This window comes from Callorhinus ursinus, unplaced genomic scaffold (assembly GCF_003265705.2).
Source record: "Callorhinus ursinus isolate GAN/ISIS: 27379988/994484 unplaced genomic scaffold, GSC_fseal_2.0 scaffold18, whole genome shotgun sequence".
In the NCBI taxonomy this organism is placed as follows: Eukaryota; Metazoa; Chordata; class Mammalia; order Carnivora; family Otariidae; genus Callorhinus; species Callorhinus ursinus.
The window spans coordinates 36,372,540-36,399,781 of record NW_027397080.1 but is presented as its reverse complement, the minus strand read 5'-3'; the positions used below and the strand labels follow the sequence as shown (position 1 = coordinate 36,399,781).

At 58.0% G+C, this 27,242-nt stretch overlaps 1 protein-coding gene across 10 annotated transcripts; it reads left to right on the top strand.

Moving 5' to 3' along the window:
* Nucleotides 1-13,252: 13,252 nt before the first annotated feature.
* MIB2 (MIB E3 ubiquitin protein ligase 2) lies at nucleotides 13,253-26,576 on the top strand. 10 transcript variants are annotated; one of them, XM_073903516.1, is made up of 22 exons: nucleotides 13,253-13,812; nucleotides 15,504-15,657; nucleotides 19,272-19,327; nucleotides 19,522-19,574; nucleotides 19,710-19,791; nucleotides 19,867-20,038; nucleotides 20,932-21,038; nucleotides 21,123-21,317; nucleotides 21,466-21,608; nucleotides 21,715-21,822; nucleotides 22,798-22,902; nucleotides 22,984-23,146; nucleotides 23,228-23,361; nucleotides 23,454-23,602; nucleotides 23,693-23,849; nucleotides 23,946-24,106; nucleotides 24,208-24,334; nucleotides 24,438-24,671; nucleotides 25,114-25,292; nucleotides 25,364-25,551; nucleotides 25,996-26,061; nucleotides 26,205-26,576. In XM_073903516.1, exons 4-22 carry the CDS (start codon nucleotides 19,545-19,547, stop codon nucleotides 26,441-26,443), a joined length of 2,739 nt encoding a protein of 912 aa, XP_073759617.1. In that variant the 5' UTR covers nucleotides 13,253-13,812; nucleotides 15,504-15,657; nucleotides 19,272-19,327; nucleotides 19,522-19,544; the 3' UTR covers nucleotides 26,444-26,576. The 10 variants fall into 10 exon arrangements, with proteins under 10 accessions (XP_073759617.1, XP_073759616.1, XP_073759613.1 ...); XM_073903515.1 differs by lacking the exon at nucleotides 19,272-19,327; XM_073903512.1 differs by having other exon boundaries at nucleotides 19,277-19,327; nucleotides 19,522-19,791.
* Nucleotides 26,577-27,242: the final 666 nt, after the last annotated feature.

Sequence of the window (27,242 nt, the reverse complement as noted above, 5' to 3'; positions counted from 1 at the left end):
CTGTCGTCCCCATCACCACCTAGTCCTGTTTTCTCACTTGTAGGGCAAGTCCCCACTTCCAGGGCCCTGTGGTCTGCCCAGGCCCGAACTCTGGGGTTTGGGCAGCTGCTTCAGGTTCCCAGCGACTTCGTGAGACATGGGCAGGTGGGAGCATAGCACTTCGTGGAGCTTTAGGGGAGGGGTGCATGCCTGAGGCTCCCAGGACATGCAGGAGTGTGAGCCTCACCTGTGACCCCAACCCCTTATGCCCGAGTGCAGGCAGCCAAGAACCAGCAGTGTGAGGGGGCAGCAACTGGGTCCAAAGGGCCACCTGACCACCAGCTGGGCAAGCAGGCAGATGCCCCCCAGTGCAGAAGGGAAACTGAGGCTCAGAGTGTCCGTGAGGCTGGAACGAGGAGCCAAGTCCCACCCAGGACCCCATGGAGGGAGTCAGGAGGTGCAGGGACCTATGAGGCTCCCTGGCAATTCCTTCCTGTGGCTTCTCTACCTCCCAGCCCGCCTCCCAGCCCAGACTAGGACAGGCCTTGGCAGCTGCTTTTGCCTCAAATGCCCTAAATTGAGCAAAAAGAGTGTGGTGAGCAGAGTATGATCTGTGTGTGTTGTTTCCAAGGATCAGGAAGAAGGCACATGCAGAAGTTACCTGGGTTCCATTTGGTTCATTTCTGCTTTTTTTCCTCCTTCATACAGGATTTTGTTTAAGTTGAAGTGTAGCTGACACACAATGTTATGTTAGGTCCAGGGGTACAATGGAATGATCTGACAAGTCTGTAGTTATCCTGTGCCCCCCACAAGTGTAGCTACCATCTGTCACAGTTGTTTCTGCTCTTATACAAAGACCCTCATGGAGCCAGTGGTGGCCCAGGACATCAGGAAGACAGGACAAGTCGTCAGGGCTCAGCAGCTCAGCTGGCCCTGACCAGCTCGGCCCCTCGCTGTCCCATCTCAGGCCACTCTACTGGCTTAAGTCTACTTAGCTTCCCTAGGAAATTGTTCGTTTCCTTTCAAACGTTTTGGCATAAAAGTGTCTACAGTGTTTTCATTCTGGCTGCATATGTAATTATATGCTCTTTTCTGCCACTCCTAAATGTGGCAGAAAACCATCGCGTGCCCTGTTCTCACTAAGAAAGTTCTACTCTGCCCTTTGGTGCCCTTTGGTAAGTTTGAGCTCTGCAGGCCAGTCTTTCTGGAGGTTTGCTGGGGGAGTTCCTGCCTCTGGCCTCACTTCATTCCCAGCTGCTGGAGGAGAGGGGTCTCTGGGGACAAGTGGGGGAGACCTCACCGCCCCTGCTCTCTCTGGGTACTGGGCACCTTCGGTGTCTCTCCTCCTGTGTCGTGTAGACATGGGAGAAGCCTCTCCTGTTTTCCTTCTGATGCTATAAAGCTGCTCTTGGTCATGCTCTCTGCACAAAGGCACGTTCTCCATCACCTGGACTTCTAAGAGTGTGACCTGTCACCCCCAAATCCAACATTCTGGTTGGACCTATCTTGAGTGACGTCATGCCCTGATACCACTATCTACATTACAAGTGTCTTTTCTTAAGGGCATCTGAGCCATTTCCCTGTGAAGCCAGAAGAAAGCTCTGGAACCTCCCTCTTCTCCCTTTCTGCAAAAAGTTATGCTGAATCTCACAATGGTGCTGTTTTCGCTACTTGAAAAGGGTTGAAAGTCTCTTTTCTTCTTGAATGCGTCATCCTCAGCATCCCCCCCCCCCCACCAGGGACACGTCTAGGTCGCCGGGCACAGGCCGACTTGCGGCCGCAGCTCCCCTGCAAAGTGGGAGTCCTCCCAGCCCGGCGTGGCCACGCAAGCCCTGCATGCTGGAGGCTAAACAAGCAGGATCACTCGCTTGTCACCGTCGTGCTCGCAAGCGGGCCCTGCTGGCGGGGGAACAGGGAGAGAAGGCCGACTCTCTCCGCGATGCTGAGCCCGCTCACTGATTCTCCGCCCCCCTGCCTGGCCCACTGCTGACAGTGGCCCCCTGTGGGAGCCGATGCTCCCCTGCCTCTGCCGGCTCCCCCTCCTCTCGGTGTCAGCGCACTTCCTCCGGTCCCAGTTGTGAGCCTCTCCGGGGTCACGGGGGTTACCGGTTCCCTCCGTGCAATTCTCAGCTCAGCCAGGCGTTTGAAATGATGCTTTCTATATTCTACACAGATTTTCCACCATTTCATTGAGGTCGTTCAAGTGATTGAATCCACCCTGTTGCTGAAAATGGGACTCTTCTTTCTCAGTCGTTAGTTCATTTCATCATTTTATTTTTATTTTTTGCAGAGGCAAGACCTGGCTCACCAATACGACGTCATAAAAATACAGCTTGGGGGCGCCTGAGTGGCTCAGTCCTTAAGCATCTGCCTTCGGCTCAGGTCAGGGTCCCAGGGTCCCAGGGTCCTGGGATCGAGTCCTGCATCCGGCTCCCTGCTCCGTCGGAAGCCTGCTTCTCCGTCTCCTACTCCCCCTGCTTGTGTTCCCTCTCTCGCTGTGTCTCTCTGTCAAATAAATAAATAAAATCTTTAAAAAAAAAATACGTTTGGGCCGCCTGGGTGGCTCAGTTGGTGAAGCGACTGCCTTCGGCTCAGGTCGTGATCCCGGGGTCCTGGGATCGAGCCCCGCGTCGGGCTCCCCCTGCTCTTCGGGGAGCCTGCTTCTCCCTCTCCCTCTGCCTGCCACCTCCCTTGCTTGTGCGCTCTCTCTGTCAAATAAATAAAATCTTAAAAAAAAAAATACGTTTGGGGAACCCTGTGCTACGGCCCAGACAGCAACCGCGGTCAGCAAATGTGTGTTTCCTTCCAGAGGCGGTTAGCGTATCTGCAGATGAGGGTGTGCAGGCCCCCGCTCCCCCGTGTTTACAGCCGTAGCATACTAAATGCTCTCCCCTCGATGATATGCCTTCGGGGGCCCGTGGGAGCTCTGTGGCTAGCAAGCTTTGCTTTCCGCCTTTCGCTACTATGCACACGGCTGCGCACACGGTTCGGGAACAGACGCTGTGCGCACCCGCGCGCGGGAGCCCTGCCACCTATGAACGAACGGCTTCGGGGATCCCCAGCGCGCGCTTCATGTCGCCTCCGGGAGGGGGCGCCGCGCTGGGCTGCGGGCCCGGCCGCATTGCCACCTGCTGGCCGCGCGGGATACTGCAAGGGGCCGGCCCTCGGGGCGCCGCAGCTCCCAGGGTCAGGGGCCGGGGCGCGCGCGGGCCTCTCCCCTTCAGGAAGTGTCTTGGTGGCGGGGGGCGCGGGGGGGGGTTCTTGCCTTTAAAAAACTACATGAGGGCGCCTGGGTGGCTCAGTCGGTTGAACGACCGCCTTCGGCTCAGGTCATGATGCTGGAGTCCCGGGATCGAGTCCCGCATCGGGCTCCCTGCTCGGCGGGGAGTCTGCTTCTCCCTCTAACCCTCCCCCCTCTCATGTACTCTCTCTCATTCTCTCTCTCTCATTAAATAAATAAAAATCTTTAAAAAAAATAAAAAAATAAAAAAACTACATGAACTTTCACTTTAATAAAAAAAAGAAAAAAACCTTTTTTTTTTCCCTGTCCTTTTTGTGTCCTTGGCCCGTTTCCTTTCCATCTTTACCAATTTGTGTTGCCCCAGCCTTTTATCGGCACTGTAAGTTGCAAATAGCTCTCGGGGTTTGCGGTCTTTTGGGTTTGTGCCTAACGGGTCTGCCAGGCAGAAATGCTTTATTTTTCCGTGGTAAAATGTAACTCTCTTTCTTTATCACTTGTGGATTTGGGGTCACATTTAGAAAAGCCTTCCAAGTGGATGTTACAAAAGGATTCTCTGGGGCACTTGGCCAGCTCCGTTGGTGGGGTGTGGGACTTGGTCTCAGGGTCCTGAGTTGAAGCCCCACCTTGGGTGTAGAGATTACTTAAAAATAAACTCTTCAGGGGAAAAAAGGGGGGTTCTCCTTTGGTTTCCCCCATGCTGTCATAATTTTATTTATTTATTCCAGGTCTGATTTTGATCGACTTGGGGTTTGTTCTGTACAAAGCCCAAGCTCCAGAATCAGCTTCATTGATTAAATGGTCCTCTTTTGCCCTGGGGGTTTATGATGGGGGGGCCCACCCCCAACCCTACAGGAACTCCATGCAGTGTTTCTGGCTTCTGCTCTGTTGCGTACTGTTTTAATTATTTGGATCTGAATATGCTTTACCATCTGGTGGGGCTCATGCGTCTTTATTTTGTTTGTTGAAAATGTTCTGGGTATTCTTGCTTTTTAATATATGGCCTTTAATTATCTTTTTTTTTTTTAACTCAAATTCAAGTTAGTTAACGTATAGTGTATATAGGTTTCAGGAGTAGAATTTAGTGATTCATCACTTACATACAACACTCAGTGTTCATCACAACAAGTACATCACCCAGTTACGCCATCCCCCCGCCTCCCAACAACTTTCTTTGTTCTCTATAGTTAAGAGTCTCTTATGGTTTGTCTCCCTGTTTCTTATTTTTCCCTCCTTTCCCCTGTGTTCATCTGTTTTCTTAAATTCCACATATGTGTGAAATCATACTTGATTTTCTGGGACTGACTTATTTTGCTTAGCATGATACACTCTCGTTCTATTTTAACTGTCTTTTTTAATTTTCATTTTTTAAAGATTTATTTATTTATTTGAGAGAGCGAGAATGAGAGAGAGAGCACATGAGAGGGGGGAGGGTCAGAGGGAGAAGCAGACTCCCCGCCGAGCAGGGAGCCCGACGCGGGACTCGATCCCGGGACTCCAGGATCATGACCCGAGCCGAAGGCAGTCGCTTAACCGACTGAGCCACCCAGGCGCCCCTTAACTGTCTTTTTTTAAACATACATTTTATTGGGGCGCCTGGGTGGCTCAGTTGGTGGGACATCTGACTCTTGATTTCAGCTAAGGACACGATCAGGGTTGTTAGATTGAGTCCCGCATCGAGCTCCACGCTCAGCAAGGAGTCAGCTTGAGATTCTCTTTCCTTCTCCTCCCTCTGCCTCTGCCCCTGCCCCACACTTGTACTTGCTCTCTCTCTCTCTCGCTAAAATAAACAAATCTTTAAACAAAAAGAAAAAAACATACGTCTTATTGAGGTACAAGTTATTTAAAATAAGGGGCGCCTGGGTAGCTCAAATTGATTGAGCGTGGGACTCTTGATTTCAGCTCAGGTCATGATCGTAGGGCTCTGCGCTCAGCTGGGAGTCTGCTTGAATCTGAAGATTCTCTTCCTCTGCCCCTCCCCCCTTCCACCCCCCCCAACGTGTGTGCACACGCTCTCTCTCTCTAAAAATAAGTGTTTAAAAAATGCATCCATTTTTAAAGTTTAATGAATTTTGACAAAGGTGGACACCTGTGCAGCCACTTCCTGACCCCAACACAAACATTTACAGCTCCTGCAAAGTCACCTTGAGCCCCTCAGTGCTCCACTGCCTCATGCCTGCTGTGCCTCCAGTCACTAAAGCCTTGCTGTTCCAGGCTGTCCCACAAAAGGACGTGCATTCTCTTCGTGTCTGTATCTTTCCCTCAGCACAATGGGTCTGAGATTTTTCCGTGGCGCACGTTTCTGCAGGTCATCTCCTCCCGCTGCTGCTGAGCACCATCCACTCCGTAATTTGTTCACACGGTCCCCTGTTGGTGGGCATGGGCAGGGTTTAGCAATTATGAATAAGCTGCTACAAACAACCACTGCAAGTGTTTGTGTGGCTACGTTTTCCATTATCTTACGTAAATACTTGGGTGCAGTGGAATTTATGGGGCAGAGGAAATATGTATGATTAATACAACAATCCGCCAGGTTATTTTCCAAAGTAGCTGCACCATTTTACATGTGTATCAGCACCACCACCCTGGAGCATGACCCTGGGCAGGCTGCTCAGCCTCCATGTCATCTGTAAAACAGGACGGGTGCTACCTCCCAGATCGCTGGGCTGAGTAAGAATTATGTGTGAAAAAACATGTAAGGCAGTTATAACAGTGACCACTTGCAGTGAGCACAGAAAATAATGATGTTGATGATTTAACTTGAGAGAATCATGGAGGGAAAGTGTTGAAAAGAGGGAGATTAGGTGGAAATCTGCACCCAGGGGGGCATAATACCCAAGCTTCTTCCCCCCATTCTGCTTCCAGCAGGAAGCCTGTCAGGCACGCTCTCCAAGGGCAGAAACCGAACAGTCTCAGAAGCAGCAGAGGTGATACTCAGCTACAGGCAGTGGAGGATTCATCAGCTCGCCTGGGAGGACCCTGGAGGAGCTAGGGGACGGTGAGCCCTGCTCAGGCGTGCGGAGTGTCAAGCCAGCTTCTCAGGGCAGAGACTACCAGTTGTTTCCAATATCCATTCTTCCCTCAGTCCTCAGTAATACCAGCACCAGCTTACCCGGATACATGTCTCCATAAAAACTACACATCCCCGCCTTCCTTGTAGCTGGCTGGGCCAAGTTCTGGCCACTGGATGCCAGCTACTAGAGGTCACTCTTCCTTCCCACCAGCTGGCTCCCCAGCAGGAGAGCCGCAGCTTGGGGAGCCATCGCGGCCCACGAGGAAAGGAGAGCAGCAAAGGAGAATAAGACGGGGTCCCTGGGGACCAGGGACCTTTGACACCAGCCCTGAGCCACCTCCACTAAAGAAAGCAACAATCCTCTGTCTTGTTTATTTATTTATTTTTAATTTTTTTTATATTGTAACAAACTGTTTATTCAAAGTTTTACCAACTAATATACTTTAACAGAAAAGCCCTAGAGGTTTATTAGACTATTTCTGAAGGGGAAAAAAAATTAAGACATCTCAGATACAACAACAGCTAACATGAGTACAGCACTTTACAATGTACAAAGTGCTTTCCACGTACATCCTCTCGTTGAATCCTCACAACAACCCTGTGAGGTAGGTGTGATCGCACAAGTGAGGTATAACTGAGGCTCAAAGGTTCTGGGACCTTTCAAGAGACCCACTGCCAATGACTAAGTCCAGACGGACCGTAAAACCAGATCTTTTGACTCCCAAGTCCTAGCCTATGCCGAGTAAGTTTTTATTTGTCAGGGCAGAATTACACCACACAATATGAATGGTAAGAGATCTTAATCACAACGGATCCAACTTTCCCAAAATGGAAATTTTTGTAAGAAAAATTTTATTTGACTGATATGAAAATCCTTAAAATGTTAATGGAGTTTCAAAATCAATTTTGGCCAATATTACCATGACTTTAAGCTCCTTAGGAAATACTGACAAAATTAAATGGCTTTCCTCTTGTTTTAGGATCATGGATAAGCCTTTACCCAAGAGCACATAGGATCTGTGAGTGTGAACGCTAATTCTAGAGTCCCGTCCCTTTTTGACCTATCAACAAATACACTAAGAAGAAACATCTGCCCCCTCTAGAGGAGATAGCAGCAGAACACAGATTATGCTGTGCCAGAAATTAGCTTCTTCACAGATGAAAGAGGAAGGGAAGGAAGGCATCATATAAACCTCTACTGAGCCTCGGGTGCCCCAATCTAACACACATATTACTTTTTACATGAACGGATTCATTACCACTATCATGACCAAAGAGCAGTTACAAGGCATCCTCTCTTGACACCAGTACAAAACAGAAATATGGGCCCCTACCCTAGGGCAGTTGGCTTAAGTCTCTTCTAAGGTCTGCCAGTTCTAAAGCAGTGCTCATCACAAAACGACACGGAGCCTGACACAAGTAAAGAAAACAGAGGAAAACAGGCCACTCAGGCAACTACTACATAACAACCTAAAATAGAATAATTACAAGGGGAATGGGGACACAGAGAAGGGAGAATAAGAACAGTTTCCTGACCCAAGCACAGTGTGGCAGGGCTACAGAGCACTAAGAAATAACTAAAGCTGACAAACCAGTCTGGCCTGGAACCAAGAAGGAGGGTTGTTCTTTCTCAGTCAAGCTTTATGCTGCTGGTGCACCTAGGAGGCAGCACCGTATCAGCAACGGATCTTAAAGATAATCATGGGGAAGGAACTTGACAGATACTCAGGATCAGAAGAGCCAACATTCTTGCCCATTGGCAGTTAAGCCACGTTGTATACATAGATCATATCACATACATATACTTAGTCTAGGTGATTTATACCAAGCTAACAGAAAAAGAACAGCAATTCCAAACATTTTGCTACCACATAACTTTGCAAAAAAATTAAATTGATGAAAAAGAACTATGCAATTGTACATTTTTGGTGCTTGTTTCTTTTTTTTTTAAGATTTTATTTATTTATTTGAGAGAGAGAGAATGAGAGATAGAGAGCACGAGAGGGAAGAGGGTCAGAGGGAGAAGCAGACTCCCTGCCGAGCAGGGAGCCCGATGCAGGACTCGATCCCGGGACTCCAGGATCGTGACCTGGGCCGAAGGCAGTCGCTTAACCAACTGAGCCACCCAGGTGCCCTTGGTGCTTGTTTCAAACTGCTACCAATTTAAAAAGTCACTTCCCCTTATTACAAAGGGCTTTCAGAATCTAAATACCAAATAAAATACTTCTAGCTTTTAAAGAGTTTATTAGACACACACAATTACATTCAATGAAGTTATAAGTGAGCTACAAAATGGAAAATTAAGAACTCACATCGATAAAGCCTCAAACACATCTCAGAATAAATTCAAGCTTTTTCACTTAACATCTAAACCTTTATCGTTTTTTTAAATGCAGAAGGACCCATTAAACACTTATGTAGTGAAATTCAATGTCTATGCTAAACGCAGAAAATTTTATAGCCCACAGCATGGTTTATAGTTACATATCGCCTTTTTTCCACAATGCATACATTACTTCACAATTATAATTATTTTTTTTAAAGATTTTATTTATTCATTTATTTGAGAGAGAGAATGAGAGAGAGCACATGAGAGGAGGGAGGGTCAGAGGGAGAAGCGGGCTCCCTGCTCAGCTCGATCCTGGGACTCGAGGATCATGACCTGAGCCGAAGGCAAATGCCCAGCCGCCTGAGCCACCCAGGTGCCCCCTCCGTCTTCTTTAAACCACTTTTGTTTGGAGGTTTTCTGACATGCTTGCTTGAGCCTGAGCCTACCCACTGCAGTGTCTCTTAAATTTGAACAGAGAAAGAAGGCTCATCAGATGTCTGAGGAAAGCCTTCAACCTGGAGCCGAGAGACCGAAGCACATAGAGGAAAGGAGACTGGATGGAAGAGTCAGTGCAGGAAGCAGAGAAAACGGGCTTGAAAACTCGATCTTTAATTATAATTATACATATATATATATAATTAATTATACAAGTAATTCTAATTTCTCCATAAATGAGAAAAAGTGCACTTATGAAAGAACATTATCTGTGAAAAAGAATCAGAAAAAATAAACAAGCACTCCGAAAGAGAAAATACATGAGAGTTTCCGATGTGTCATTTCCAGCATGGCCAAGCAGCTCTGGGACTCTCAGTGATACTCACTGGTGCTTTACAATTTAACCAAAAAAGAAAAAGAAAAAAAAAATTAGCAGAAATGAACTAAGAGGGGCACCTGGGTGGCTCAGTAGGTTAAGAGTCTGCCTTTGGCCCAGGTCATGATCCCAGGGTCCTGGGATTGAGCCCCACGTTCAGCGGGGAGTCTGCTTCTCCCTCTCCCTCTGCCCCTTCCCCTGCTTGTGCTCTCTTGAGTGCTCTCTCTCTCAAATAAATAAAATATATTTTTTAAGATTTTATTTATTTGACAGAGAGAGACAGCGAGAGAGGGAACACAAGCAGGGGGAGTGAGAGAGGGAGAAGCGGGGTCCCCGCTGAGCAGGGAGCCACATGTGGGATTTGATCCCAGGACCCTGGGACCACGACCTGAGCTGAAGGCAGACGCTTAACTGACTGAGCCACCCAGGTGCCCCTCAAATAAATAAAATCTTAAAAAAACCCCAAAAACTTAAGGAAAAAAATGTTTCACATACACAGCCACAGTGTACTTCTGTATGGAGACAAGCCCTTGAACCTCACGGAATGTTTTATTTTCTTTTTTTTTTTAAGATTGATTTATTTGAGAGAGAGAAAGAGGGGGGAGGGGCAGAGAGAGAGAAGCCGACTCCCCATTGAGTGGGGAGCCTGACATGGGGCTTGACCTCAAGACCCCAAGATCATGACCTGAGCTGAAATGAAGAGTTGGTTGCTTAATCATCTGTGCCACCCAGGCACCCCGCATAGGTTGTTTTATTTATTTATTTATTTAAGATTTTATTTTTATTTATTTAAGATTTTATTTATTTGACAGAGAGAGACACAGTGAGAGAGGGAACACAAGCAGGTGGAGTGGGAGAGGAAAAAGCAGGCTTCCCGCCCAGCAGGGAGCCCGATGCGGGGCTCGATCCCAGGACCCTGGGACCATGACCCAAGCCAAAGGCAGATGCTTAACGACTGAGCCACCCAGGCGCCCCCGCATGGGTTGTTTGAAATGTCATGTCATGCTCACCACATCCTTCAGTGCTCATGACAAGGGAGGGTGGCTGGTCTTCACGCTCCGGCTGCTCCCAGTGTCCACACTGATCATCAATTTTACACCCATATCGGCTCCTACTGCCACTGGACCCATGGATTCATCTATCCCTTGAGCTCCTTCTTTGCCTCTCCCAGGAAGGTTCGCGATGTCTGCCTTTCCCCGTCGTTACTCCTACTGCGCGAGATTGTAATTCTGGGGGAGTACCTTGTACTCCTACTACGTGTCGCTTTAATGTCAGAGAGCGACTCCTACTAGGTCTCTTTCTTTCCTTTTTTTTTTTTTTTTAAGATTTTACTCATTTATTAGAGAGAAAGAGAGAAAGCACAAGCAGCGGGAGCGGCAGGCAGAGGGAGAAGCAGCCACCTCACTGAGCAAGGAGCCTGATGAGGGACTCGATCCCAGGACCCTGGGACCATGACCTAAGCCAAAGGCTGACGCTTAACCAACTGAGACACCCAGGCATCCCATCTTTTTAAGAGAAGATCTAGAAGTGTGCCCCCGGGCGCCTGGGTGGCTCAGTTGGTTGAGTGTCTGCCTTCAGCTCAGGTCATGATCCTGGCGTCCTGGGATCGAGCCCCACATCAGGCTCCCTGCTCGGCGGGAACCCTGCTTCTCCCTCTCCCACTCCCCCTGCTTGTGTTCCCTCTCTCGCTGTGTCTCTCTCTGTCAAATAAATACAATCTTTAAAAAAAAAATCTTTAAAAACAAAACCAAAACAACGCTCCCAACCTCTCTCTGTTCCATAAAATAACGATCTTCTCCTTTGTTCTCTGGACTTGCTTGTAGTTTTGCTATAGCTTGCAGGTCCCGAATTGGGATTTTCTGTTATTCCCAAGTAAACCCATTTTTGTGGGTAAAATAACTGTTTTATTATTATTTTTTTAAGATTTTATTTATTTGACAGAGAGACACAGCGAGAGAGGGAACACAAGCAGGGGGAGCGGGAGCGGGAGAGGGAGAAGCAGGCCTCCCGCGGAGCAGGGAGCCCGATGCGGGGCTCGATCCCAGGACCCTGGGACCATGACCTGAGCTGCAGGCAGACGCTTAACGACTGAGCCACCCAGGCGCCCCTAACTGTTTTATTTTTAAGGTTAACAAAGACTTTCCGAAAATCACTTTTTCAACTTTATTAAACTCAAATGTGGCTGAAAGAGGCTTCTCGTGAGTATCAAAACACAACCTTTATGGCTCTCTTAGGAAATTCAGGTTTTAGGAGCTCTGTGCTAGAAAGAGGGGATGAAAACCAAGTGTTCATTTCTTGTTATAAGTCACAAAATCATAGAGGTTAACTGATCAACAGAAGGGACGGATGGTAAATTTAAAGATATCTACCAGAAAAAAACACTAGGTTAGAGCAGAAAGTTACAGGATCAGTCCAAGAAGTCCAATGAGAATCTGGGAAACAGGAATCCCATCAAGAGCAAACCCAGGGGGCGCCTGGGCGACGCAGTCCTTCACGCGTCCGGGTCCTGATCTCAGGGTCATGAGATCGAGCCTCGGGGGGAGCCCCACGTCGGGCTCCGTTCGGGGCGCGCAGTCGGCCTGGGTTTCCCCATCCTCCTCCCTCCGCGTGTGCTCGCTCTCACATAAATAAGCCTGGAGAGCGAGCGAGCGAGAGGGCAAACAGGAAAATACAAGGGGATGTTTTTTACGCTCCCGAGCTGAAGGAAGGACAACGGGACGAAGGCAACCGTGGGCACAGAACAGAGCGAGGCTCCCACGAAGACGTGCGTCTGCGACACCGCAGAGCGGCGTAAAGGGGAGCTCCTACAGCTCTCAGAGCGCGAGCGGGTAAGAAGCCGAAGGCCAGGAATCAGGACCTCGGACTTGGAACAGCATGCCCGCAGGCTGGAAGCAAAACGTGCGCCTGGGGACGTTCTGAAAGGCCAAGCGCTCCCAAGCTGGGACTGCGCCCTCCGCGACTCTGGATCCGAGACGAGCACCGAGAAAGCCAGCGCGGACGCGCAGCCCTCCAGAGGGCTGGACGGCGGGCGGGAGCGGCACCGGCGCGCACGCCGAGGCGCACGCGGCGCGGGCTCCAGGCCAGACCCCGGCCGCGAGCCGCAGGCCGCCGCGGGGCGGGGCGCTGGCCCCGGGGCGGGGAGGCCGCACGCGGGGCTCCGGGAATTGAAGCGCCAGCGTTTGAGCCTCCGGACAACGCGACGGACAGGCGGGCGGCAGGAAGGCCGGCGCGTCCGGGCCAAGCCGCTGCGGGGGGCGCCGACCGAGGCCTGAGGGAAACACGAGCTGCGCCTGCGCGCAGGAGGGACGGCCGCGGCCCGGGCCCGCGCTCGGGGGGCCGAGCTCGGGGGGCAGCCCCACCCGGGCCCGAGCTCGGGACGCCTGGGCCGCGGCAGGGCCGCGCCGCCGGCCCTGGAAACCCCAAGGCCCCCCGGCCTCCGCTGTGGACACTGGAGGTTCCCGACAAGGATCTGCCGCGGGGGAGGACGGCAGGGGACCGCTGCTCTTCACTGCGAGGATCAAAGCCACACAGCGGCGTCACTCTGACTTAATTTAAGACAAATCCAGCCAGAGGAGTCCGTGGCGAGGACGCCTCAGCTCTGCGCCGCAGAGGCCCGCCTCGCCCGGCCGCAGCGTCCGTCTCCACGGCAACGGGCGGCGTCTCCGAGCCGAGCCTCTCAGAACCGCGCCACGTAGGGCCGACGCGAGGGTGACGCACTTCCGGCGAGGGTCACGCCCCCTCCCGCGAGGGGGCGTGGCCGTAAGTTCCGCGCACCGGGGGCGTGGCCCCACTTCGCCCGGTCCGCACGAGCCTGGTCCTCGGTAGCCTCCGGGGTGCCAGAGTCCCGGCGCCCAACCGGCCAAGGAGCCCGGCTCCTTCCAGCCTAGGCGCACGCTGCTCGGCTCTCCGCCCTCGGCGTGCTGACAGGTCCGCCGAGGTCGCCGCCGCCGCTTTTTGACGACGTGTACTACACGCTGTCCGATGTGAACGCGCCCTCCGTCCGCGTCTGGCGCAGAGGCCAGCCCAGCCCCGGGCCCTTCCCGGGAGCAGAGCAGGAGGCTTCTCCGTCACTGTCGGGGCACGGGCCGGGACTCCCTCCCTCACGCCCCGCCTCCTGCGGCCGCGTGCGTCACCGCCGCCGCGGGTCCTCCTGGGAGTTGTGGTTTGGGCCCGACCCCGGGGATCCGGCGCCAGCGGGCTGCAGACTACAACTCCCGGCAGGCCCCGCGGCGGCCCCAGGAGTCCCGAGCTCGGGGTCCTCGGCTGTCTCAGCCGGTGGTCTCGGCGCGGCAGGGCGGCCTGGCTGGCGGGGGCTGAGCAGCAGAGGGGCTGCGGGCAGGCTGTCACACACCGAGGTCGCTCGGCAGGCCACTGGCAGATAGACTCGGCGCTTCTCGGCCCCCGGAGCCTCCAGGCCGAGCGGGCGGGACGCAAACTTACGGGCAAGTGGAGGGGTCGATGGGGGCACTAGGGTCTGACCGCGACCGGGGCCCTGGGCGGCTTCCCGAGAAAGGGGGATGGGATGGTAGGAGGCGGGGCGGACCCGGGCGGGTGGGGCGGGGTCACGCTTGGGGCTGCGCGCCGGCCCTGCCCAGTCCGGCCCGGCCCGCCCCCGCTGTCCCCGCGGAGCCTCGGCCGGGGCGCAGTGCCGGGCCCTGACGTCTGCAGCGCCCGGGCCGCCAGCCTTCCGGCTCCACTCCCGGCGGCAGGTCGTGTTCGGGCGCTGCGGCTCCTGCGCGCACCAGACTGACTGCTGCAGCAGGAGCGAGGCCGCCAGAGCCCGGGAGCCCTGCAAGGCGGGAGGCAGGCCCCCGGGGCAGCGCTGGGGACCACGGTGTCGGCACGGGAATGGGCATGTAGACAGCAGGCAGCGCAGGAGCAGACGGGCCGGCTCCGTCCGCCCGCCGCGTCCCGTCCCGTCGGAGGTGCTAACTGTGCGTCTTGGCATCTCCCAGGCGCCACAGGGTTGGGTGGCTCAGGGCTTGCGCTGAAGCTCAGCAAGACTAGAGGCCAGTCCCCAAGTCTCCAGGCGTCAAGGGCTGCAGCCCAGCAGGCTCAAGGCGGGCAGGGGCGGGGGAGGGGGGGAGCGACTGGACAGCCAGACAGGTGAGCTCTTGACAGGCTTGTGGTGTGATAGTTTGGATTTGATTGTTTCATCCTGTGGATTCTGTTTGATGGCCGTGTCAGAGGAGTTTTGGTTGTTTTTGAGTGTGTGTGTGTTTGTGTGTGTGTGAGATAGGTTAATTCTGCCTACCAGTCCTGTGCGTTCAGAACCCATTGAAGAAATAAGGAGAGGTGCTGAACAAGCTTCTTCCTGGTGGGCACCCGCAGGGGCTGGGGATGAGGCAGGCCGAATGGAAAGCCTTGGCAAACCCAGTCCTTTCTGGCAGGTCCCCTCCTGGCCTGTCGCTCCAGATGCAACAAGTATCTGAATGCCTTGCTCCCGCGCGGAGTGGCCCGGTGCAGTGGTTGGGGCGTGACACCCCAGTCTGCAGGGTGCCTGAAGGCTTCCATCTCAGGGCCAACATTCAGGTGATGACAGCCCTGTACTTGCTTTGGGCCTTCCGCCAGCAGGTGTCTTCGTGCTGGGCCAAGTTGGGTTTCCTGGGCACTCTGTCTCAGAGCTTCTCCCCAGTCCCTAATGGGCCAGACTCCCCAGCACCCAGGATGTCCACCTTTGTCTTAGCCACAGACTTGCTACATGACAGGAGCCCGTGATTCACCAAGTTTTGCCAGTTGATTGTGCCCCACATGGTGTGGATTCAAACAGCATCATCAGGCACAGCCGGAGGCACAGGAAAGGGGTGGCAGCCGCCTGTCGTATGTCATTTCAGCATCACGTAAACTGCACTCTTCTGAATAAAGGCAATTTGCCAACTTCCTAGCTAAATGGGATTTAATCTTTATGGCTTTTACAAGTTTTTCCAATAAAATATTCACAAATAGGGAAAACCTTTTATTGCTACACTGTCCCAGTGTATATTTTGGAAATCATTCTGCCCTCCAAGAGCTGGCAGTTCCTTGAGACAAGAGAAACTAGTACCCAACAGAACAGACCCAGATGTCCGCCTGTTTGGTTGAAGTGGTAAATGCTAAAAGTGTAAAACTGCCTTTTAAAAACCATTTTCTCCAGACTTGCTTGCTGGCTGCCTGTCTGGTTTGCTGTGTTCTGTGTCGGCATGGCTGCTAGTTTCCAACAGGAAATCTTGGTGGCTGTCCAATTTGTGACCCAAGAAGTAGCTGCTAAGTGTCTGGAATGCTGACTCGAGGCTGGTTTGTGTTCTAAGGTAAGTTAAGTTTTGCTAAGTGTGCATCTGTCTCTTGAGTCCTCATGCTCTGACTGACTCAGAGTCTTGTTTTTTTTGAGAGAGAGAGGGCAAGCGTGCACACAAGCGTGCTTGCACGCCACTGGGAGGGGGAGGGGGAGAGGGAGAGAGAATCTTAAGCAGACTCCCTCCTGAGTGTGGAGCCTGAGGAGGCTCAGTCTCATGACCCTGAGACCATGGCCTGAGCCTAAATCAAGTGTCAGACACTTAACCAACTGAGGCACCCAGGCGCCCTGCTTCAGAGTCATTTTAAACATCTGTAGTGACAGCCTCTGTGAGGGTTTGGGTGCCAGGCAGGGGTATGGCCATCTGAGGAAGATGTTAGAGTACAGCATTTCTGACAAAGAAAGAGAAAGGAAGAACTCTCTGGGTGAATATTCCCACTGAAATGGGTGCTTCCTTACTCCGTAGCCTCTCTGGGTTTGGTCACTGCCTCCCAACTCCTGACCCTGGTCCATTCCCCATTTACCAGCCCCTCTCCACACACCCCGGTGGGACCTGCTGAAGGAAAGTAGTGAGTCCTAATACCAGGAGGGCTGGGCGCCTGATGTTACGTGGAGCATGCTCAGCATGTGCTGGGCCCCAGGGACACCAGTGATAAAGACAGGCGGAGAGGTGGGTGCAGAGAAGGGATGGAGAGACCTGGAAAGCTACCTGGTGCACCGTGCTGGAATGCCATGTGAGGATGCTTCCGAGGCCCAGGAGCTGGGTGGACGTGTAGGAAGGGCCAGTAGGGGGATGTTGCTGGAGGCTCTGCTCAGGCCTGAGCTGAGGTGACATCATGCTGGATGGAGACGCTGAAGCAGAGGGGAGACCTCAAGACCTGTGCGGATCAGGTGCTGGAGGGGAGGAGACAAGGAGGCTCCTAGGGCTGTGGGGGTCTCCGAGTGTGAGTGCGACAGGCACTGGCCCGAAGCGCCTCTCGCCACAGGCTGGACTGCTCTGCTGCCCCACGTGGAGCTGTCACCAGCTGAGGCCCAGTCCTAGCTTCACACAGACCCGTCCAGGCTCCCCTCCACCCCACTCTTCATTCTCTGCCCGTTGCCATAGAGCAGGGCCAGGCGTGGGCCACAACTTGCTCTCCTTCTCGGGGTGACCCCGTGTTCTGTTGGAAATGAGCCTGTAGCATGTGGCCAGTGGCTCCATGAGGCCAGTGGGTGGGCAGGTGTGGTGGCTGGCTGGGCAGGCTGAGAGGCTGGCCACAGAATGGCTCATGGCACTTGGGTCCTTTCCTGCTCTGAGTCCTTCACTTCAGTGTGGAGCCGGTTTCTGGGCTCTGCAGGTGGGGTACCCCTGCTAGCAGGGACCTTTAGTTGGGCCTGTCTGTCCGCACGTGGTTGGGTTTGTGGTTGCCTGGGATGAGGCGCGCTCTGGCTGGAGTGCGTGGGAAGGGCAAGGAGTAGCTCAGTGTGACCCGTCCACCGCCGGTAGTTCTGGTGGGTTCCCAGCATGCAGGAGGATCTGGCTGAGGCAGGCAGGGTAGGCGGTGGGGCCCGTGCATGAAGGGCACGCCACCACTCTGCCAGCAGGCCACCAGCTCAGGCTGTGCGGCTGTGCCCAGGTCACACATCTGTAGCAGCTGCTGATGGGGAGGCACCACCTCACTGCCACGGTGGCAGCCCATAGGATGCCTCCCCTCGTCTGGAACTTGCTGGCACCCGAGAGTCACCGGTGTTCGTGGGGGCGTTCTTGCTGGGGCAGGCCTGGGTTTGGCTGTGCTCTGTGGAAGGGATAAGCTCTTGGCCCAGGTGCCCCATCTTAGCAGAGGCCAGAGACCAGAAGGGAAGACAGCTGAGAAGTGACAGAACAGGGAGAGTGGCCCAAGAGGTGAGGCTCTCTGCATGAACGAGCAATGAGGAGTTTTGTTGTGGAAAGGCTCCTAATTAGTCCATGCGTTGGGAAGGTTTATCCTACTAAAACATCCACCTGCTTCTGCGGAAGCCCCCCGAGGGTCCTGCCGGGGCAGGGTGAAGAGGCCGCCACCACAGGGGCCTGTCTGGAGGGAGGGGAATCTGCGGAAGTCGGAGCTGGCCGGATGGGTCCTGCCCTGAGAATCTGCGGGGGTCGTTGGCTCAGACACCAGGCTGGGCATGGACTAAGGCCCAGCCCTGTGGGCCCGGTGCCCCTACCCTGCCCATCCTGTGCTGGACACGGGTCTCAGAGTGGAGCTGGGCAGAGGGTAGGCGTCAGATGGCCTGTGGGGCTCGGCCCCTGCCCCTGGCAGAGCCTGGCTGCCACCCCTCCTCACTGCCCACCTGTGGCCTCAGCTGGGTGGCAGTGTTTCCTGAGGGGTCCCAGCCTGGGATGCCGAGTGTCACGCCAGGGGGTGGGGCCCGGGTGGGGGGTGACAGGTGGTCTCCCTCCCGTGCTCCTGGCCAGTGTCCTGTGGCTGAACGGGGCCGCTGGGCCCTGATGGAAGCTGGCAGTAACCTCAGTCTCCATCCAGCCTCCCGGGAGCTCTGAGGGGACGGCCAGGCTCACACCCAGGCCAGCTGCTTTCTGGCCTCAGAGCCCTGCTGGCAGCATGGCAGACCCTCTCCAGAATGGAGTGGTGACTGCTCTCTTACAGGCTGAGAGGCCCTGGGCCCCCTCCAAGTCCTGTTGATTTTCCCTCTTAACTGTCATTCAAATCCAGTTGTGTCATTAATTAAACAAACCTTTATTGAAGAAACATACAGTAAAGGTCCCAGGTCATAAGTGACTGGCAACATAATAAGCACCCAGATCAGGAGGTAGGATGTTCCTAGGTCCCAGAGCCCCCATGGCGGCCTTTGCCGCCGGCTCTTTGCTTTGTGACCTTTTTGTGAATGAATTCAGATAGTGGGCAAGTGGCTGCCTTCCTTCAACATCTGTTGAGCTCTGCCTCCCAGCTTCTGGCTGTGTAGAGTATGGTGGGCAGACCACATCTTGTGACCCAGGTCACCCTTGAGGTGACAGGCGCCCCTCTCTCTGGTACAGCCTGGAGAGGGTGGGCCATAGTTCTCCAGAGAAGACCCCGGAAGTGGGGCCTCAGGTGACCTTGAGGTGCTGTCCACTGACCTAGGGTAGCGTCCCACTCATGCGCAGTGGCCTGGTGAGTCTGGCGGGGGGCACCTGTGCCAGGCTGTGTCCCTTTACCCTGGGGCGCCCGCTCTGTATACGTCTGAGTTCTGTGCGCGCGGAGACAGGACCTCTGTGGGCAGAGGCGTCTTCTCGGGCCTGCGGCCTTGTCAGTCTCTTGGTGTGGATGCTGGTTCCTGACTTTGGCACAGCCCAACTTACCAACTGGCTGCATGGCAAAGAGTCTGTTTTCTTCTGAAAGCTTTGTTGCCTTACCTTTCACGTTGATATCTGCAATCCAGATCCATTAATTTTAGAACAAATACGTGCTGAGGGGCCACTGTGTGCCAGCCACCCAGAACTGGATCTGCCAGCACAGGTGGACCCTCTGTGGGCATTTCCCAAGTCTTGTTCCCTGAGGGTCCACCGGCCTCTCCACTGGGACTGCCCCCCTACTTTTGCCCGTGCTCACCACGAGGCAGGGTCTCATAGTGGCTGGAGGGGCCTTTCCACAGAGGTGCCCACCTTTCCTCCAGGACAGGTGCTGTTTGCACCTCTGAGCTCGTGTGCCCTGCTGTCGGCCAGTGGCCAGGTGAGCTTCATTTGGGCTATAGCACACGTGCTCACCCGCTTCTCTCTGCCTCAGGGCATTTGCACTTGCCCTCCCCCCCTCCCTCCCAAGCTCTCCCAGACTTGTTCCCACCTGTCTCCCCGGCAGCCCTCCCAGAGCTGGCGAGAGCCTGTGTGGCCTTCTTGATGTGGCCTGAGGGTGCCGTCTGCCTGCAGGTCCCGGAGCATTCCTGCCCGCCATGGACCCAGACCCCCAGGCAGGCGTGCAGGTGGGCATGCGTGTGGTGCGCGGCGTGGACTGGAAGTGGGGCCAGCAGGATGGCGGTGAGGGCGGCGTGGGCACAGTGGTGGAGCTTGGCCGCCACGGTAGCCCCTCGACCCCTGACCGCACGGTAGTCGTGCAGTGGGACCACGGCACCCGCACCAACTACCGCGCAGGCTACCAGGGTGCACACGACCTGCTGCTGTACGACAACGCCCAGATCGGTGCGTGCGGCTGCCGCAGGGCCCTGGGGGGTGGGGGCAGAGGCCCCGCGCTCCCTGACCCTGCCGTGTCCCCAGGCGTCCGCCACCCCAACATCATCTGTGACTGCTGCAAGAAGCACGGCTTGCGGGGCATGCGCTGGAAGTGCCGCGTCTGCTTCGACTATGACCTGTGCACACAGTGCTACATGCACAACAAGCACGACCTCGCCCATGCCTTCGAGCGCTACGAGACGGCTCACTCCCGCCCGTGAGTCCTGCCCGCCGCCCCTGCCTGCTGCCGTGCGCTGGCCTGGAGGTGTCGGGGCCCTGGGTCCTGGCCTGTGATGCCCCCGGCCTCACGACAAGCACACACAACACCTGAGCTGGCCTTGGCCCTGAAGGAGTGGCCGCTGGCCCTACCCCCTCCTCCCCCCTCCCTGGCCGTGGAAGGAAGCCCTATCCACTGGAGCAGGTCTGCGGAGGCTGGTGCTGCGGTTGGGGTCCTGGCACCAGCCCTAGAGCCAGTGTTGCTAGCTCCCCAGTGCAGCTGTGCCGGGGGCGCTGAAACGTCCAGTGTGTGTATATGGCTAGCCTCCCCTGGGGGCGTCCCCGGCAGCCATGCTGGGGACTAACCCAGAGGCACAGCTGGGGAGACCCTGTTGGCCTGCCTAGGGGGCTCCATTGCTGGGCCGGTGGGTAGGGAATGAAACTGGGAGGATCTCCTGGGCCGGGGTGGCCACCCAGAGGCCCCACCCACGAGATGCTGCCACCCTTGTCTCTTGGACCCTTCCCACGCACGTGGAGGGGAGGTGTGTGTTTGGTCCCAGCTGCCCCCTGGCCAGAGCAGGGGCAGGGATCAGCTGTCTGGGCACCTCTGGGCAAGCCTGTGTTCCTCCTTCCATTTCTCTGTGCCGACCCCTCCCCCACTCCGGGCCAGGCTGTGTGCTGAGCTCTGGGGAAGACCCTAACGGCCCGAGGCTCATTGGGAGGGAGCAGGTGTGGAGGAGGACCGCATGCGGAGGCCGTGCTGTGAGGGGGCCCAGGGTGGAGGCCGCTGACCAGCTGGGCCAGCCATCCTCGGGCGAGAGCTGGGTGGGGCAGAGGGCTTGCACCCTCACCCTTCTCTCCCACGTGGCCCAGCACCCACTCACTCTCTTGCAGGGTCACGCTGAGTCCCCGCCAGGGCCTCCCAAGGATCCCCTTGAGGGGCATCTTCCAGGGGGCGAAGGTGGTGCGGGGCCCTGACTGGGAGTGGGGCTCACAGGACGGTGAGTGGGGATCTGGGCTGCCACTGGCTGTGGCTAGGCTTCATGGCACAGGCTTAGCCTGCGACGGGGCCCTTGTCTCCCCAGGAGGGGAAGGGAAGCCAGGCCGAGTGGTGGACATCCGTGGCTGGGACGTGGAGACGGGCCGGAGCGTGGCCAGTGTGACATGGGCCGATGGCACCACCAATGTGTACCGTGTGGGCCACAAGGGCAAGGTGGACCTCAAGTGTGTGGGCGAGGCGGCTGGTGGCTTCTACTACAAAGAGCACCTCCCAAGGCTCGGTAGGGTCTGGCCCCAAGGACCCCACACCTGCCTGCCCAGCTGCCCTTCTGCCTTGGCTGGGTCCTGGGGCAGCGCTGGGTGGGGGCTGGCCGGTGAAGCCGCCGATGGAAGGGATGCCGCTGAGGGGGGCCTGTTGCCCACCCCTAGGCAAACCGGCAGAGCTGCAGCGCAGGGTGAGTGCTGACGGACAGCCTTTCCAGCACGGGGACAAGGTTAAGTGTCTGCTGGACACAGACATCCTGAGGGAGATGCAGGAAGGCCACGGCGGGTGGAACCCCAGGATGGCGGAGGTGAGCCGCCCCACCTGCTGAGCCCCCTGTCCCCTCCCCTCCCCACATCCTCTGGACCCCCAGCCCTCCCGCTCCACCCAGCCACAGCCTCCATGACCCGCCACAGTTTATCGGACAGACGGGCACCGTGCACCGCATCACGGACCGTGGGGATGTGCGTGTGCAGTTCGGCCATGAGACCCGCTGGACCTTCCATCCTGGGGCTCTCACCAAGGTGCATGGGGGGCTGGGCTGAGCCCCGTCTGTTCGCTTCTGCAACCCCTCCACGTACCTGATCGGCTCTGGGAATGCCTTTCTCCAGCCCTGAGGGAACAGGGGAGGGCTTTGTGGGGTCCAGAGGGGCTGAGTTCCACAGAGGGGATCCAGGCATGACGGGACACAGAGGTGGGTGAGGCGCCTGCTGGGGGCTGGTGGAGGCTGGGGGCTGGCGGCCCAGACTCCGGCCTTTACCCTCCTGGCCTCAGGAAGCCACTGCTGCATTAACAGGTGGGAGGTGATCTTCTAAAATGCTCCCTGTGGGTGTGGTGTGGGGAGCACATGGGGACAGTGGAAAGGCCCTTTAGGAAGAGGTTGGGGACAGTGGTGGGCACAGTGAACTGTGGGAAGCAGGGTTGTGCGGATAGGGGCCCTGGGTGGAGGCATGTACTCCTAGAGCTCAGCTCTGGACCTGGAGTCCTGACCCCAGGGGGTGGGGGGGGTGTCATAAGTCCCATGGTTTGCAGAGTAAGTCTTGCATAGAGGAGGGCACAGGTGGGAATGTAGCCAGGAAAGGTTTGGGGATGGGGGAGGAGGAGTGGCTCCTGACCCCCACTCCCATGGCAGTCTGACCCTGCCCCCTGGTTGTACCAGGGCCCCACCCCCACCCCCTGTGCCTGTCTTGACTGGCCTTGGCCATGCATCAGTGTGTAGGGACAGGCCCGCCTTGACCTTCACCCCAGAGTTGGCTTTAGTCTGGTCTGGATGCCACTGCCTGGCTGTCTCTCTGGCTGTCACCCTCATGGCTCCGGGGCTGGCCACCCAGGACTGCCCTGGTCACGTGTGACCCTCATCCAGCTCTGAGGCAGGGGCTGGGGTCAAGTTCAGGTCTGCCTGTCCTGTGGAGCTCAGTGAGGGTGCCCTCCTGCTCCATGGCCCTGGGCAGCCACACTTGCCTGGGGGTGCCCCTCACGTGCCTCTCTCTGTCACTCAGCACAATGCCTTCTGGGTGGGCGATGTGGTGCGGGTCATCGATGACCTTGACACAGTGAAGCGGCTGCAGGCCGGGCACGGCGAGTGGACAGATGACATGGCCCCTGTGAGTGCCCTGGCTCCCACCCCCACCCCCCTCCCTCCCCTGTGGGAGGCCTGCCTATGACCCTGCTCTCTCCCGATTCAGGCCCTGGGCCGCATCGGGAAGGTGGTGAAAGTTTTCAGAGACGGTAACCTGCGCGTGGCGGTCGGTGGTCAGCTGTGGACCTTCAGCCCCTCCTGCCTGGTGGCCTACCGGCCCGAGGAGGATGCCAACCTTGATGTGGCTGAGCGCGCCAGGGAGAACAAAAGTGCGTGTGCCCAGCTTGGGTGGCCGGCGGGAGGCAGGGCCACCCCTGGCCGCCACTTAACTTGAGCCCTGCCCCACCCAGGCTCCCTGAGTGTCGCCCTGGACAAGCTTCGAGCCCAGAAGAGTGACCTCGAGCACCCAGGGAGACTGGTGGTGGAGGTGGCCCTGGGCAGTATGGCTGGAGCTCTGGACCTGCTGAGGAGGCACCCAGAGCAGGCGAGCTCCCGACGCCCTGCCCGTCCTCCCTTTAGCCAGCCCCAGGGAGAGGGGAAGAGGGCCGGGGACTGACCTGCAGGCTCTCCTGGCAGGTGGACACCAAGAACCAGGGCAGGACTGCCCTGCAGGTGGCCGCCTACCTTGGCCAGGTAGAGCTGGTGCGGCTGCTGCTACAGGCGCGGGCGGGCACGGACCTGCCAGACGAGGAGGGCAACACGGCGCTGCACTACGCCGCCCTGGGGTGAGGCCCGCGCAGGGATGCGGTGGGGGCTGGGCGGCCCGCAGGTCCAGCCAGTGGGCATCGGGCCCCTCCTGCTTCCTCTTCTGTCAGGAACCAGCCTGAGGCTGCCCGGTTGCTCCTGAGCTCTGGGTGCGGGGCCAATGCCCTGAACAGCACCCGGAGCGCAGCCCTGCACGTGGCCGTGCAGAGGGGCTTCCTGGAGGTGGTGAGGGTCCTCTGTGAACGTGGCTGTGATGTCAACCTGCCTGTAAGTGCTGGGTCCCCTGGCTCTGGCCCCGGGGTCAAGGATACAGTGGCATTTATCTTCCTGCCAAGTGACTGCTTCGCCCCTCCCCCCCGGCAGGACGCCCATGCCGACACGCCGCTGCACTGTGCCATCTCGGCGGGTGCTGGCGCCAGTGGCATCGTGGAGGTCCTCACTGAGGTGCCGGGCATCGATGTCACTGCCACTAACAGCCAGGGGTTCACCCTGCTGCACCATGCATCCCTCAAGGGCCACACACTGTGAGTTTAGGGGGGGCAAAGCCAGTGGCCAGGTTCCCGTGGTGCTGCTGGGCCACTCTGGGGCCACTCCGGACCCCAGGCATGTGTCTCCGCTCCCCCAGGGCCGTCAGGAGGATTCTCGCTCGCGCGCGACAGCTGGTGGATGCCAAGAAGGAGGATGGCTTCACGGCCTTGCACCTGGCTGCCCTCAACAACCACCGGGAGGTGGCCCAGATTCTCATCAGAGAGGTGTGGACCCAGGGCCCTGGACCAGCCCTGGGGCGTGGCGGGGGCGGTAGGGCCCATCTGGGGTCTCTGGGCTGAGCCCGTGCCCGCCCCCTTCCCTCCTCAGGGCCGCTGTGATGTGAATGTCCGCAACCGGAAGCTCCAGTCCCCACTGCACCTGGCTGTGCAGCAGGCGCACGTGGGGCTGGTGCCGCTGCTGGTCGACGCGGGCTGCAGCGTCAACGCCGAGGATGAGGAGGGGGACACGGCCTTGCACGTGGCACTGCGGCGTCATCAGCTGCTGCCCCTGGCGGCTGATGGGGCCGGGGGGGACCCGGGGCCCTTGCAGCTGTTGTCCAGGGTGAGGAAATGTGCATCTGGGTGAAGAGGTGGGCCCTAGTGCCCGGCTGCAGGCAACAGGCAGGGTCTGAGGGGCTGTCCGCGTGCACTGTGGGTGTCTGACCAGGGAGCCCGGCCTTCTTGGGGGTGGGTTAGTTTCGGGGGCTGTGGTTTGCCAGAGGCATTTTCTGCGACCCAGTCACTGCAGCGTGGCCTGACCAGCCCGGAAAAAGGGATGGGGCCCCGTGTGGCGGGGGTTGTCTGGGAACTCAGCCCCTGCTGTCGGGCGCTTTTCCTGCCTGCCTCCCTCCTGTTCCAGCGGCCTCAGACGGCGAGGGGGTGCCGGTGCCTCGGACCCGAGGCCCCGGGCAGCCGGGTGCTGGGAGAGCCTCTCCGCAGGCCAGCGGGCCGGCCCTGGAGCCTGCTCCGGCGCCCGTCCTCACCGGCCTCTGTCTGCCGCGCAGCTACAGGCCTCGGGCCTCCCGGGCAGCGGGGAGCTGACGGTGGGCGCGGCGGTCGCATGCTTCCTGGCGCTGGAGGGTGCGGACGTGAGCTACGCCAACCACCGCGGCCGGAGCCCTCTGGACTTGGCCGCCGAGGCCCGCGTGCTTAAGGCCCTGCAGGGCTGCGCGCAGCGCTTCCGGTGAGCCCGGCGGGGTGGGGGGCGGTCCCCGGCGCCTCGGGGCCCTTTCAAGCCCCTTCCTCCAACCGCAGGGAGCGGCACGCTGGCGGCAGCGGGGGCGCGGCCCCGGGCCCGAGGCTGGTGCTCGGCACCCCCAACACCGTGACGAACCTGCACGTGGCCGCGCCGTCGGGGCCCGAGGCCGCCGAGTGCCTGGTGTGCTCGGAACTAGCGCTGCTGGTGCTGTTCTCGCCGTGCCAGCACCGCACGGTGTGCGAGGGTGAGTGCGGGGGTGTGTGCGCGCGCGCGCAAGGGTGAGTGCGGGGGTGTGAGTGCGGGTGTGCACGAGGGTGAGTGCAGGTGTGTGTGTGCGCGCGCGTGTGCGAGGTGAGTGCGGCTGTGTGTGGGCGCGCGAGGGTGAGTGCGGGTATGTGGGGGCGCGCTTGAGAGTGAGCGCGGGTGTGTGTGCGTGTGCGAGGGTGAGTGTGGGCGAGGGTGAGTGCGGGTGTGTGCGCGAGGGTGAATGCAGGTGTGTGTGCGCGCGCGCGAGGGTGAGCGCGGGTATGTGGGGGCGCGCTTGAGAGTGAGCGCGGGTGTGGGCGAGGGTGAGCGCGGGTGTGCGCGCGTGCGCGCGAGGGTGAGCGCGGGTGTGTGTGTGTGTGTGTCGGGGTGGTGGGGGGTGTGCGCGAGCCCGCCCAACCGCACTTCCCTCCACCCCCCGCAGAATGTGCGCGCAGGATGAAGAAGTGCATCAGGTGCCAGGTGGTCATCGGCAAGAAGCTGCGTCCAGGTGGGTGGCTCGCCCAAGACCCGCGTGTGCGCGCACGTCCCGCCCCCACGGGCGCGGTTACGCCTCCACCCGCGGGCCGCACTGCAGGCCGGCAGCTCGTGGTCCCGCCTCCCCTCACCCCTGCCCGGGATCCTGGCCCGCAGACGGCACGGAGGTGGCCAGCGCGACCCCGGCGCCCGGCCCGCCGCGGCAGCTGGTGGAGGAGCTGCAGAGCCGCTACCGGCAGATGGAGGAGCGCATCACCTGCCCCATCTGCATCGACAGCCACATCCGCCTCGTGTTCCAGTGCGGCCACGGCGCGTGCGCGCCCTGCGGCGCCGCGCTCAGCGCCTGCCCCATTTGCCGCCAGCCCATCCGCGACCGCATCCAGATCTTCGTGTAGCCCGCCCCCCCCCCCCCCCCGCCCCCCGCCTCGCCCGCCCCGCGTCCCGGCCGCGCCCCGCCACGTTCCGGAGCCACGTCCCGCCGTCGCCTTCGCAACCCCCCACCCCATGTTTTATAAAAAGATTCTCGGACTTTTTCGCCTGGTGCCTGCCTGGGGCGGGGGCCGGGCGGGTCCGCACCCGGGTCCCGCCCCGCCGCGCCGCTGCACCCCCCCCCCCCCCCCCGGGCTGTCCTGACCCACCCCTCTTCCGCCGCTGCCCCAGCCCCAGGCTCTGCGCTTTGGCCCGCGCCCTGCGCGTCCTGCTCCTTTACAGCGCTGACGCTTCCAGACCCCTGCCCAGACCTCGTCCGCTGAGCTAGGGTCCTCCGGGCCGAGGCGCAGGCCGCCTCCCACGCTCCTGGCCTGGGGCCGGGGAAGGATGGGGCCTGGGAGCGTGGTGTCCGCCAGAAGCGCTGGGGCGGCCAGAATCCCAGCGTCTGCCTAGCTGGTGGGCTTTCCCCGACTCCCTGCTGCGTCGTCCTCACTGCCCCTTTCTCTTTTCCCCGGGGCGGGCTGTGTAGTCGCCTCTGACCCTGTTCTATCTGTGGCCCGTCGGGTGCCTGCTAAGCAGGGAGTTGGGGGAGGTATTTCTTTCGGGCCTGGGGCCCCATAGAGTCTTAGCACCGTAGAGCGTGGAAGGCGGGAACAGCGCGCTGAAGAGAGGGCGGACACAGGGCGGAAGGGAGCAGTTTGTTGGGGCAAATATTTAGCCATGAAGAGCGGGGCGCAGCTCTCACTCAGCTGGGCTCAGCGGCCA

Bases quoted from the DNA above. Each gene is read 5' to 3' on its own strand.
- MIB2 (XM_073903513.1), top strand. From the start codon at position 19,545: ATGGACCCAGACCCCCAGGCAGGCGTGCAGGTGGGCATGCGTGTGGTG. The intron at 21,039-21,122 runs GTGAGTGGGGAT...TTGTCTCCCCAG, and splicing joins GGAGTGGGGCTCACAGGACG to GAGGGGAAGGGAAGCCAGGC. The intron at 26,062-26,204 runs GTGGGTGGCTCG...CCTGGCCCGCAG, and splicing joins CGGCAAGAAGCTGCGTCCAG to ACGGCACGGAGGTGGCCAGC.